At 39.6% G+C, this 14,070-nt stretch overlaps 1 protein-coding gene across 1 annotated transcript in view; it reads right to left on the bottom strand.

Moving 5' to 3' along the window:
* Nucleotides 1-14,059, bottom strand: part of LOC126419263 (translocation protein SEC63 homolog) — a 172,494-nt gene extending 158,435 nt beyond the window's left edge. The window contains exon 1 of the mRNA XM_050086421.1: nt 13,845-14,059. Within this exon, the coding sequence (XP_049942378.1) occupies nt 13,845-13,968 (124 nt within the window). The 5' untranslated portion in view covers nt 13,969-14,059. The remainder of the gene's footprint in view (nt 1-13,844) is intronic.
* Nucleotides 14,060-14,070: the final 11 nt, after the last annotated feature.

Genomic DNA, 14,070 nt, shown 5'->3' with positions numbered 1-14,070 from the left:
AGCACATGAGCAATGGGACACAGCATCTCCAATGTAGCAATGAAGTGAGGTTTTCCCGTACGGCCATTTCACGAGTGTACCATGAATATCAGGAATCCAGTAAAACATAAAAATCTTCGACATTGCTGCGGTGGGGAAGAGATCCTGCAAGAGCAGGACCAACGATGACTGAAGATAAGTGCAATCCTCCTGCAAATTGGTGCAGATCTCAGTGCTGGACCACCAACAAGTGCCAATGTGCCAAGCATTCAATGAAACATCATCGATAAGGGGCTTCCAGAACCGAAGGTCCACTCGTGTATCCTTGATGACGGTATGACACAAAGCTTTACACCTCGTCTGAGCACGTCAACACCGACATTGGACTCTTGATGACTGGATGTCTTGTTTCAAATTGTAGTGAGAAGATGGACATTTACGGGTATGGAGACAACCTTATGAATGCTTGGACCCTGCATGTCAGCAAGGGACTTTTCAAGCTGGTGGAGGCTCTGTAATGGTGTGGGATGTGTGCAGTTGGAATGATATGAGAGTCCTGATATGTCTAGATACAACTCCGGTAGGTGACACATATGTAAGCATCATGTCTGATTACCAGCATCCATTCATGTGCATTGTGTATTCCAATGGACTTGGGCAATTCCAGTTGGGCAATGCGACACCCCGCATGTCCATAATTGCTACAGAGTGGCTCCAGGAGCATTCTCCTGAGTTTAAAACAGTTCCGCTGGCCACCAAACTCCCCAGACATGACTATTATTGAGCATACCTGGAATGTTTTGTGATGTGCTGTTCAGAAGAGATCTCCACCCCCTCGTACTCTTACAGATTTATGGACAGCACTGCAGGATTCATAGTGTCAACACCCTCAAGCACTATTTCAGACATTAGTCGAGTCCATACCATGCCGTGTTGCAGCACTTTTGCAAGCTCATGGGACCTATAACAATATTAGGCAGGTGTACCAGTTTCTTTGGCTCTTCAGTGTATAAAAATTTTAAGTTCTTGACATATAAAACAATGTGCTTAGATTTCATCCATTCACGGCACTATGTAGTTCACCACCATGATCATTCCATGTGTCAGAGATTTGGTGCAGCTTCTGGGCCTAGTTTTCCAGAAAAGCCCTTGGAACTACCAGACTAGACAGACACGAAAGCACAGTATCTCAAAGTGCTGAACACTTTAATGTGTCTTGGCCACAGATCAGGGGAGCTGACTGAATGTACTGACTCCACTTCTATAACAAAAGCCACACACTTGGATAAGCAGGACCTTCAGGTTTAAGGATCTTATGAGCCCTACACAATGAGGAGATTAGGCCAGACACAAGTGTCTGAATAACCAGCTCCAGGCCTAGTATCTGCAAGAGGCTGATGAGTCCTAACCATCCAACCCATGGGAACTCCTCAGGGGCCACACTTATTGTTTCTGGTTGACCCGCAGACACTACCAGTGTTCTGCCAGCATGTGCAGCTGTCCTTGGAATTGGCTTCAACAAATTATCTACAAGTGACAGTCGTTTGAAATCAATGTGAAAGCAGAGCACACAGATCTAGGTGTGGATAAAGAATCAGTTGTTTCCCACCCAGGGTTGGATTCATCATCCACCGTGGCTGCTATCCAGGCCCAGTATTATTTCACAATCAACAGACACAAGATAGTGAGATCTCCAGATTACATTTTAAAAATATTTTTCATAATAATTTAAATCAGCGTCTCAAACTACAATGCTGGGTCTAAGTTACACTGTAGTTTAACCTGACTGTGTCCTCAATGTATGATTAGCAAATGAATTCACTTTATGCAGTGTAATGGTACAGGTAGACTTGATGGCTGTAGAACAGATGAGACATTTTTGAGATATGAAATTTCCCTTTTTATATGATTCCACTGCAAACTATGCAATGTACATATCAAGAAGAGAGAGCAATCCCAGCACATCCTCTATGAGGTAGCATTCCGCTGGGTGGTAGGACATGTGGCAATTCAGGCATATGCAGCAGCCAAGGACACTTGTGCAGTTTTCATAGTTATTTAACATAATGCCCCTTTACAACCTTTCCTAACAAAAAAATGGATCCTGCATCACAGACAGAAAGTGTCAGTGGAAGCGACAGATAAACTATGGTTAGTGAAATGAACAATCTAACTGTGGGACATATCCTTCCAGTCACAGAGATGGAATGAAGTGTTATTAACATGCCTCCATATTGGACAAACTTCCCTGATGCATGGACTTCTCCTCCAGTTAAAGAGCCCAACAGCCTGCAATGCACGTTACATTCCTGTGACAGTACACCACACGTTAATAAATTTGTATTTTTATTTGCTAAATCGAGGACAGTCTCCTGTAAAACATTGCACTAACCACAATGCCGCCTACTGTGAATGCTGTTCTCAAACACAGGTAGAGATAGTTGGCGTTTGTAAGCAGCTCAAAATCATCCTGACTACCATCAAGCAATTGTGAATTGGTGTGCTGGGAGGACTACTGAGAGTCAAGTAGCAGAGGTACCACAGGTACCTCACGTACTATCCTCTCTGGTGGATTCTGTCTCTTCTACATGAAGTACTGTGTCTATCATTACTTGCACACTTGACTTGGGTGTAGGGTGTCCATTCGTCCCGTTTTTCCAGGGACAGTCCTGTTTGTTACCAAAATGTCCCGCTGTCCCGAAAGTTTTTTTGGGGACGCTCATATGTCCCGTTTTTTTATGATTCCGCTTGGCTAGAGTATTTTACGCTACTGGTCGTTTGACTTGCTATTAACTGCGCAATTATTTACGCTAGGAAGTGTGTGATGACTTTCAGCATACTCCAAACATGTATAAGTCCCATAGCACTCAGAGCCATTTGGACCCAAACATGTACCGAACTGTCAAAAATCGCAAGTAATTTTAAACGCACTATAGGTTACGAATAACAACGAAGATTGTTCTCTTCTAAATCAATCCACTGAATGTGTCCTTTCGGTCCAGAGATACTCTATACCACTGATACTTGCTCTCTGGCTTTCGTCACCACACTGTTAATGTTTTGCACTGTGTAATCACTGTTTCATTATGCCAAAGCGAAAGTGTAATTTTAACAGCAATATAAAAAGCGAGTTTCCTTTTATCACTGGTAGTAGAGAAACTGTAGAATGTGCATTGTGCAGATCAAAATTTGCTATTGGTCATGGTGGAAGGTCTGACATTGTGAATCACATTAAGACGAAGAAACATCGCATGAGTGATCAAACAAAAAGAGCAAATAAATGTGTAAGTGACTACTATGTGAACTTAAAATCAGTAACAGAAATGGATAGCCAGTTGGCAGCACAAGAAGCTACGTTTCCATACCACAGTGCAATGCATAACCATAGCTTTAAGTCAATGGACTGTACTACGGCAGTTGTTAAAAAACTTTTCAATCCTAAATTCACATGTGAACACACAAAATGTAATGCAATCATTTCAAATGTTATTGCACCGTATGAACCTCAGCAGGTTTTAAATGAACTGAAAAGTGCTTGAGTCATTTCTGTAATGATTGATACATCGAATCATCTGGATTTGAAGTTGGTTCCTCTTTTATCGGGTATTTTCACCCTGAAAATGGCATCACGGTGAAAGTGCTCGAATTGGTTAATTTAGCTGGAGAAACTTCAGATTTACTTCAGAATTATGTGCTGGAGGTTTTAAAAAAGTATGATCTTGAGGGAATGGTGATTGCAGTTTCTGCAGACAACACAAACACCAATTTTGGTGGTAAGCAGAGGAAAGGGGAAAAACAATTTGTTCTATAAACTGCAACAGAACACAGTGAATAATGTAGTAGGTGTTGGCTGTCCAGCACATGTGGTGCACAAATCCTTACAAACTGGCTCAGATTGCCTGCCCATCGACTGCCAATTAATTGTAAACAAAATCTACCAGCATTTCCGAATATATACAGTAAAGGTTGAATCTCTGAAGTCATTCTGTAAGTTTACTGTAACTGAATACAAAACTGTACTTGGGCACAGCAAGACAAGGTGGCTATTTCTGCTACCAGCATTGGAAAGAATTGTAGAGTTATTTCCTGCTTTGAAATCAATTTCATTTCCCTTGATAAGTGTCCTTTTATCCTTAAACAATTCTTTAATAACCCTGTGTCTATTGTTGTTCTACATTTTCTTGTTAGTCAGCTAAAACCTTTCTCCACAACAATTAAATGTATTGAGAAACAAGAAATCACAATAGTGGAAGTTTATCAAAAAATAAACAAATTATTGGGCAAATTACAATGTAGAAAATCTGAAAGATTTCTCACATCCTTTGTACATGAGACTCTAAGAAGGCTGGAAGGAGAGGGTGACGTTACTGTAGAACAATTTCATATTTATGCTGACATCTTCTATGACTCTTGCATCGAGTATATTAAAGAATGGTGTTTACAATTTCTCACACCTTTTAAAGCATTTGACAGCGTTAATACTGAAAAGGAGCAGCTACAGTAGAAGGATGTTCAGAACTGTTGTGTTTTTGTTAAAAATACTGTACCAAATTTTCCTGTTGATGAAGACGAAGTGTTCGATGAATTTTCATGTGGTGCACAGAACTACATAAAAAGTGAAGGAGACAAAGAAAGTGTTAGTGCAATGTGGTGTAAAATATTTGCTTATTTCAAAAGTAATAACATTAACATGAGAAACATTATTCATTTGGTGGAGTTTTGTCTGGCAATTCCTGGGTCAAATGCTGCTGTGGAAAGTGTGTTTTCTTTAGTGAACTCTTTGTGGTCAGATGAAAAAAAGAGAATGAAAGTTAGAACAGTGAGGGCCTTGCTCATTGTCAAAACACACTTTAATGGTGTATCGTTTACTGACTTTTATGATACAATTTCAAACGAAAATGCACTTCTTGATAAAGTACATAAAAGTGAAAAGTATGGTGATAGTGTGGCAGAATAATTGTAAAAAGTGATTTGGGATGATCTGAGTGCACGTTGTAAAGGCAAACTTGTATGTGTATTAAATTTAGTCAATACAATATTTATGTTCCGTTTTTTCCTTCATTGTCCCAGGTTTCTCTCTAATTTATTTTAAATGTCCCCTTTTTCAATGAAAATGAAATGGACACCCTACTTGGGTGGCGTGGCAATGGTAAGGCAAGGTATCATGTAGAGGGGAGATGGGGACCAAGTACAGCTCAAGTCTGTTATATGTATACCCCTTACCAAAAAGCTCAAGCTACCGTCTTCCACTGAAACTGAAGTTGATCAAGTGAGATTCACTTCAGTTGTTGGGAAACATGCTGTGTCCAGTGTCAAAGCAGAGGCAAATGCAAAAGGGGATGGATCTATTACGTATTGGCAGCTCAAACACACTGAGAATAAGGGATAGCGGAAGCGTCCGATTGCACCCCTCTACTTTGACCAATGACATCACCAATATGGCAGAAACGATCATTAACAACAATTCCCATACCGCTCCTACGATGTCATCACGTAAACATGACAACAAACACGAAAATAGATCGAAAAACCACCAAACAGATATTCCTCCAAAAATATAATGAAACTAACAGGACAAGCAGGGGAAATTGAGGGTTTTGGATGGGGTCAAACTAAATATAAACACACACCACTACACCAAATGACAAAAAACACTAAAATAACAAGACCCCACAACCTTCCCAAATTCCACTACACACAAAATCCACTGGAATCAATCACTTCCCTTGATCTATATAGGTAAACAGAAACAACCGATACTACACTATAAATCTCAAAAATTTCACCACCACCACACTCAATCCCACAAAAAAAAAAAACACCTAGAAAATCAAAATTGGAATCGAACACTTCCCTCGACCTACATAGGTCAACAGCAACTAATGATACAAAACCAGCCACAGCCATATCCACACCGTGCAATCAAATACTTCTCTAAAGTCATACAAGTAAACAGCAAAGCAAATCACCAATACAAACAACCAAACAACTCACAAACACCCCACAAACCATTAAAAAAAAAAGTCAACTTACCACTAAAAAGCTCTGGCGCAGCCATCAAGGTCAAACACCACAGAAACACACACACACACACACACACACACACACACACACACACAGGCACGTGCGCTCACGTACAAACAAAAACATTCGTACAGGCCCCCGTATCATAATTCTTAAACTCAACACTGTTGTTCACTACTAAAGGATTGTACCCCTGCTGACCCAACACATCTGAGACTATAGTGGTACCCTCTTCAATAAAATGCTCAATCAATCTCACTAATTCCCTCTTTGTCCGGCCATCCAAAACCCTAAATACACGTTCTGAACCCCCCCCCCCCCCATAAACCAACCAAAGACTTACACCTCCCATTCTTTCTCTTCCCAAACTACGACTCATCAATCTCCACAACAACACCAGGCCCACCAAACCTACCCCTGTACTTAATATATTCAGAACATACCTCATGACAATAAGAATACCAATCAAGCACTGTTCTCTCATTCACACCAACCTCATGCGCACAGAAACTGTGAGAGGATTTATAAGAAACATGATACGTCATTAACACAATTTCTCGCATGCCTAACCTAGACTTCTCGAACCAGGATCCTCGCCTAATCAAGTGCCGTAAGTTATCCTTACGACATCTCTACATACAGCTGTCCCTGGTCCCAGATGCCAGAACTTTAGTAAGCCTCATTTCTTCACGACATACTGAACACTTCATGACTTCAGGCAACAGGCCAAATAGCTGAAGAAATTTTATTAGAGACAACGCACTGTCCCCCATCATCACCAAAAACCGAAAACTGTTGACCTTGTCAGTCATATCCATACAAAGCAATTTACCAAAATTCACACACAACGAACAGAAAAAAATTACAATAACGTCAACATAACAAAACCAAAATCTTTAACTCACTGAAAAATATTCCGCTGAAAGCACACTCACCACCAATACTACATAAGTGCAATGCTACCACGCGAATGAACCCCATATGCCACATAACACGCTACCCATAAACACACCAGCAGAGAGAACCACTGACTGCAACAATACGCTACCCATAAACACACCACACAAGCAAACTAAACCAAAAACATTACCTAACATATAACACACAAACACACCACCATAGAACACCACCGATCACATCAAAATGACACCTACAAACACACCACTCTCACAAACAAAACTCCATGCTGTCGTAACGTCACACACCACAACAGCCTTACGTGACGGGTCAAAGCCGATGGGTGGCATCGGACGCTTCCATTGACCTGAGAATAATGGCACCAACATGTTGATGAGGCTGTTTTGGTAACTGTTATGGGAACTAGGTTTAACTAACTGCAAAATGTGGCACACAGTGCAACAAATGATGGCTGTCATCTAAGCTATGAGGTCATACATGTATCATTCCAATTACTGACAGAGGAGATTGAAAAGACCAGAATTGCTCGCAGTGTTCCAACAAACCTCATAATCTGCAACATTGTTTCTGACCTAATAGAGCCTCCTTGTTTTGAGCTGAATGAAAGACATGAAGTTATGAGACTAGATTGCAATATTATAGAGTTGAGTCATAGGGTAAAGAACTGTAGGGCCTCCCTAAAGGGATAGGTATGCATTACACACCAAAGCCTGCTATTCAGGTGCTGTGTGAGGGGTGCACATAGGAGTTTTTTTTTCTTTAGATCATGTGACACACTATCCAGTCCAAGTAACAAGACCCTGAAGTACCAGCGTAAGATCCAAAGAAATGCCCCTCAACAACTGAGAGCATTAACACCCTTGTGATTAACTACAGAATCATTCACAACAAAGTGCCAAAGTTTGTAGTGTTCCTAAAAAAGCAGTGGATATCACAGAATACCAAGATACAAAAAGCTGGTTAAAACATGAAATTCATAGCAGTAAGAGTTTTAGGGAAAATTTAACAATGAATGGATAAACTAAGAGGAAATGGAAGTGGTGTATTTGTCACAGTAGATAAGAAACTCAAATGAAACAAGATAGAAAGTGAAGCTGCATGTAAGATTGTTTGTTAGAACCAGTCAAGACTGGAGGGTCTCTCCATGCCATACAGTCACTATAATGAAACTTTTAAAGAAACAAATACTACTGCATAACATGCACAAAACAAAATGTAGTGTTATAGACAGAGAGATGCTGAATGAAATGCATTTGGCTGTCAAGCCTTCAACGAATACAATAGCAGAAGATTATCTCTAAGGAAATCCAAATAGGCCTAAGTCCTAGTCAGTATAATGGCCAATAGTGGTGTCAAAATTTTAATGTCCATAGACTTGAGGACATGACAGGAATTGCAAGGGAGGATAGCAAAGCAAAAGCAGAAAGGCTGAGCTCCATTTTCAAATGTTACTTTATAACTCACTGCAAAAATGAGTGATACTGTTATTGGTGTCAGAGGTGTTGAGAAATAGCTGAAATCACTAAAACTGAAGAAAGTTTCAGGGTCTTATGGAATATCTGTCAGATTCTATACCAAATTTGCGGTGAGTTAGACCCACTTTTAACTGTAGTATACTGCAGCTTCCTCTAACAATAAAACACACAAAGTAGTTGGAAGAACGAACCTGTCTACCAGAAGGGCAGTAGAAGTGATTCACGAAATTATCGTCCAATATCCTTAAAACATAATTGACATAAAATCTTGGAATGCTTTCTGATTAGACTAATGAAAATGAACATCTTTCCCAAGCTCTATACATGAATGGAATAGGAAGAAGCCCTAGTAACAGCTGAAAGTACTCTCTGCCACACATTTTACAGCTGAATGCAGGGTATGGTGTTAGGGACAGAAATTGAAATGGGTTAAGCAAGGGGTGTATGCCAGTAAAATTATTTTCAGCAGTCCTAGAGAAAGTTTTCCAATCCTTACAACTCGAAAAAGGAAACAGGAATATATCTGAAACACCTTCATTTTACTGATGACACTGCACTCTTTATCTCTACTGCAGACAATCTCGAATCACAAATGAAGCTTTAACTTAATTGAGGGAGTTTGAAAGTGGACTTGAAAACAAATTACATCAAGATTAATATAATGTACAACCAACATAACAAAATGAAAAGAGTACTAATTAACAATGAAGTCACAGAACCAGTTCATGATTTTTTTGTATTTTGGGTAGCAGATGGTGGCTGGGTGGGTAGCAAGAAAAACAGAACAGCAAAACTGCCTAGAATGCTTTTGGTAAACTACAAATATCCAAATTTGTAAAAACTAAGCTCCAACGGAAAATTTACCATATCTATGCATTACACAACATGTATGGACAGTATATTTGAAAAGTAGAGTATGAAAGAGAGAGCACTTTGCAGCAGGTATGTTGTTAGTAGTGGCACTGAGATGTCGAATTTCAATTTCAGGAATATTATTTGTTGAATGTTGATCTGTGGAGTAAGACGCCACATACCTGACATTCAGCTGTAATAGTTATGTGACGAACCTAGTGACGGTTGATGTACCATAAGGCATTGGTTGTTGTTGTTGTTGTGGTCTTCAGTCCTGAGACTGGTTTGATGCAGCTCTCCATGCTACTCTATCCTGTGCAAGCTTTTTCATCTCCCAGTACCTACTGCAACCTACATCCTTCTGAATCTGCTTAGTGTATTCATCTCTTGGTCTCCCTCTACGATTTTTACCCTCCACGCTGCCCTCCAATACTAAATTGGTGATCCCTTGATGCCTCAGAACATGTCCTACCAACCGATCCCTTCTTCTGGTCAAGTTGTGCCACAAACTTCTCTTCTCCCCAATCCTATTCAATACTTCCTCATTAGTTATGTGATCTACCCATCTAATCTTTAGCATTCTTCTGTAGCACCACATTTCGAAAGCTTCTATTCTCTTCTTATCCAAACTATTTATCGTCCATGTTTCACTTCCATACATGGCTACACTCCATACGAATACTTTCAGAAATGACTTCCTGACACTTAAATCAATACTGGATGTTAACAAATTTCTCTTCTTCAGAAACGCTTTCCTTGCCATTGCCAGCCTACATTTTATATCCTCTCTACTTCGACCATCATCAGTTATTTTGCTCCCCAAATAGCAAAACTCCTTTACTACTTTAAGTGCCTCATTTCCTAATCTAATTCCCTCAGCATCACCTGACTTAATTAGACTACATTCCATTATCCTTGTTTTGCTTTTGTTGATGTTCATCTTATATCCTCCTTTCAAGACACTGTCCATTCCATTCAACTGCTCTTCCAAGTCCTTTGCTGTCTCTGACAGAATTACAATATCATCAGCGAACCTCAAAGTTTTTATTTCTTCTCCATGAATTTTAATACCTACTCCGAATTTTTCTTTTGTTTCCTTTACTGCTTGCTCAATATACAGATTGAACAACATCGGGGAGAGGCTACAACCCTGTCTTACTCCCTTCCCAACCACTGCTTCCCTTTCATGCCCCTCGACTCTTATAACTGCCATCTGGTTTCTGTACAAATTGTAAATAGCCTTTCGCTCCCTGTATTTTACCCCTGCCACCTTTAGAATTTGAAAGAGAGTATTCCAGTCAACATTGTCAAAAGCTTTCTCTAAGTCTACAAATGCTAGAAACGTAGGTTTGCCTTTCCTTAATCTTTATTCTAAGATAAGTCGTAAGGTCAGTATTGCCTCACGTGTTCCAGTGTTTCTACGGAATCCAAACTGATCTTCCCCGAGGTTGGCTTCTACTAGTTTTTCCATTCGTCTGTAAAGAATTCGTGTTAGTATTTTGCAGCTGTGACTTATTAAGCTGATAGTTCGGTAATTTTCACATCTGTCAACACCTGCTTTCTTTGGGATTGGAATTATTATATTCTTCTTGAAGTCTGAGGGTATTTTGCCTGTTTCATACATCTTGCTCACCAGATGGTAGAGTTTTGTCAGGACTGGCTCTCCCACGGCCGTCAGTAGTTCCAATGGAATATTGTCTACTCCGGGGGCCTTGTTTCGACTCAGGTCTTTCATTGCTCTGTCAAACTCTTCACGCAGTATCATATCTCCCATTTCATCTTCATCTACATCCTCTTCCATTTCCATAATATTGTCCTCAAGTACATCGCCCTTGTATAGACCCTCTATATACTCCTTCCACCTTTCTGCTTTCCCTTCTTTGCTCAGAACTGGGTTTCCATCTGAGCTCTTGATATTCATACAAGTCGTTCTCTTATCTCCAAAGGTCTCTTTAATTTTCCTGTAGGCGGTATCTATCTTACCCCTAGTGATATAGGCCTCTACATCCTTACATTTGTCCTCTAGCCATCCCTGCTTAGCCATTTTGCACTTCCTGTCGATCTCATTTTTGAGACGCTTGTATTCCTTTTTGAAGGCATTGGTTATCTGCAAAAAATATACTATTTTGACAGATATATTAATGGTCCCCACAGTCAAAAGTGAATGAAAATGGTAAAGGTTGCTCTGCAAGCACTAGTTATGGTTTCATATGGTGATGCTGTGAGGACAGTGTTGGGATTCCATCTGCTGCAGAACATAGTTTGACAAATCTAGCCTGGTAATCGATAATTTACTTCATTTAAATAAGTCTGTCAGTGTCTTTATAACCATAAGATGAGCATTAGCAAACATTCTGTTACTGATAAGTTTTCTTTTTGCAGAGAGGTGTATTCTAGGAATTAAGTATAGGTGACAGATAGAGGAAACTTGTGTGTGTGTGTGTGTGTGTATATATATATATATATATATATATATATATATATATATATATATATATATATATATATATATATATATATATATGTGTGTGTGTGTGTGTGTGTCTGCTTGTGTCTGTATGTGTGGATGGATATGTGCGTGTGTACGAGTGTATACCTGTCCTTTTTTCCCCCTAAGGTAAGTCTTTCCGCTCCCGGGATTGGAATGACTCCTTACCCTCTCCCTTAAAACCCACTTCCTTTCGTCTTCCCCTCTCCTTCCCTCTTTCCTGATGAGGCAACAGTTTGTTGCGAAAGCTTGAATTTTGTGTGTATGTTTGTGTGTCTATCGACCTGCCAGCGCTTTTGTTCAGTAAGTCACCTCATCTTTGTTTTTATATATAATTTTTTTTTTCTTTCTTCTTTTTTTTTTTTGACATTACTGAGTAGATGTTATCTATGTAGGTAAAAGGATACAATTACATTCTTTATATTTTCTAACTGACTTGTTATTTTTCAGATATTCATCTTTGGTGGGTATCATGGACTTCATTGTACCTGTATGGGTTGCACAAATTTTTCAACCAGCATGTGATTAGTTTCATATGTTTATCTATTTTTACTGAAGTCATCGTTTTGTTCAAAAATGGTTCAAATGGCTCTGAGCACTATGGGACTCAACATCTTAGGTCATAAGTCCCCTAGAACTTAGAACTACTTAAACCTAACTAACCTAAGGACATCACACACACCCACGCCCGAGGCAGGATTCGAACCTGCGACCGCAGCAGTCCCGCGGTTCCGGACTGCAGCGCCAGAACCGCTAGACCACCGCGGCCGGCCATCGTTTTGTCATTAGCTGTTTATCAACACAGGTCAAGCAGATTTATTGATGCCAATAGTTGTATTTTAGTGAAAACTGGTGTTTCTTTGACAGAAGGTACCATGGTGACGACTTAGCTGAAGATGAAAATAATTTTGTGGTGTTTGTGGGGGATTTATGCAGTATGGGATTTGTGGGTTTTTAATTTTTGGATTTGTTTGGTGTGTTAGAGGTGGGGAAATCTTTTGTTAGGTTTGACTAAGAGCAAAACCACAGATTCTCACAAGAGTAATCCATTACTTCAATATTAATTTTTTGGTGATTTTGAATATATTGTTTTATACGACATTATTACTGCTACATGTTTGTTATCGTTGCATCATACTGAATGTAGAGATGAGATGACTGTCCGCTATTTTGATGATATCACACGCCAAAGCCAATGCCTGATATCGAACATTTTAGCAATAATGGCAATGAAAAACACACTTCCAGTGAAACAATTCAGAAACGTGCTCAGTGTGCATGGAGACAAGAGGGCGTGGGTCTAAATACAAATACACCCGGCCGTCATTTTAAAACTATTATGTCTATGAACTAGAAGTGGGCATGATTGTAACTGTGAATGGATGTAGCTGGCCCATACCAATATACAAAGACGATAACCTTCTGAAAACTGCGTAGCCGACATCAGAAAACATGAAGGAGCAACATGGATGCATACAGCCAAATATGGAATGGGAGGCCTTTATCCAACAGGAAATTGCTTTGGCTGATGGTAATATATTCATGATTTTTTAAAAAAATTCCACTATCCCTCGTAGCTTAGTATCTTGGACTGTGATTCCAATGTGCATTTTGTGTATGATGGGTATACAACGTCAATCAGACTTGCACAAGCATGGAGTTACAATAGTGTCAAAATATCTGAGGGCAGATAATACATGATGCCTCATAGGCACTACAACAGCACTGTAGAGGGTGAAATTGCTGTGACGTATGTGCAAACCTTTAAAACAAATATTGGTGTTTAGTCAAGGCCGATCTCCACAAACTGCTGCACAAAATTTTCAAATAGGATTCACACGCCTTTCGAGAATAAGAGTACTTTGCATTAAAGCTATGAGCAACAAAAGGACGTAACGTAATGTAAAATGAGCCACATTTGGAGTCACCAATTATTATCAGTCACCACTAAATCACATCCGGGGTATTTACGCAAAGAAATGACAACAGCAAATTGATTTGCGGTAGTAAGTGAATGTCAAATGATTCATGACTTCATTGTCAATTCAGAGACGAAGAACGTTTTATGTTACGCACTACTAAACAAAACATGCTTACAATAACATTACCTTCGCGTCGTTTACGTGGCCACCAATAATAAGTTCCTGGTATGAGAAGTAACGCCAAAAACGACAATAAAAAGTAGAAAAACGTTCCACCGCTTTCATCATACTGAAATTTTTGTCCACCCATTAAAAAAACTACTATAAACTGCTTTCAGTGTCACTTAAGCTCAGTTTGTTGTGGGCCTCACACGTACCAAAGACGTTAGACGTAACGGTACACCAACGTGTC

Source organism: Schistocerca serialis, chromosome 9 (genome assembly GCF_023864345.2).
Source record: "Schistocerca serialis cubense isolate TAMUIC-IGC-003099 chromosome 9, iqSchSeri2.2, whole genome shotgun sequence".
NCBI classification, from domain to species: domain Eukaryota; kingdom Metazoa; phylum Arthropoda; class Insecta; order Orthoptera; family Acrididae; genus Schistocerca; species Schistocerca serialis.
This window is presented reverse-complemented; position numbering and strand designations above follow the sequence as displayed.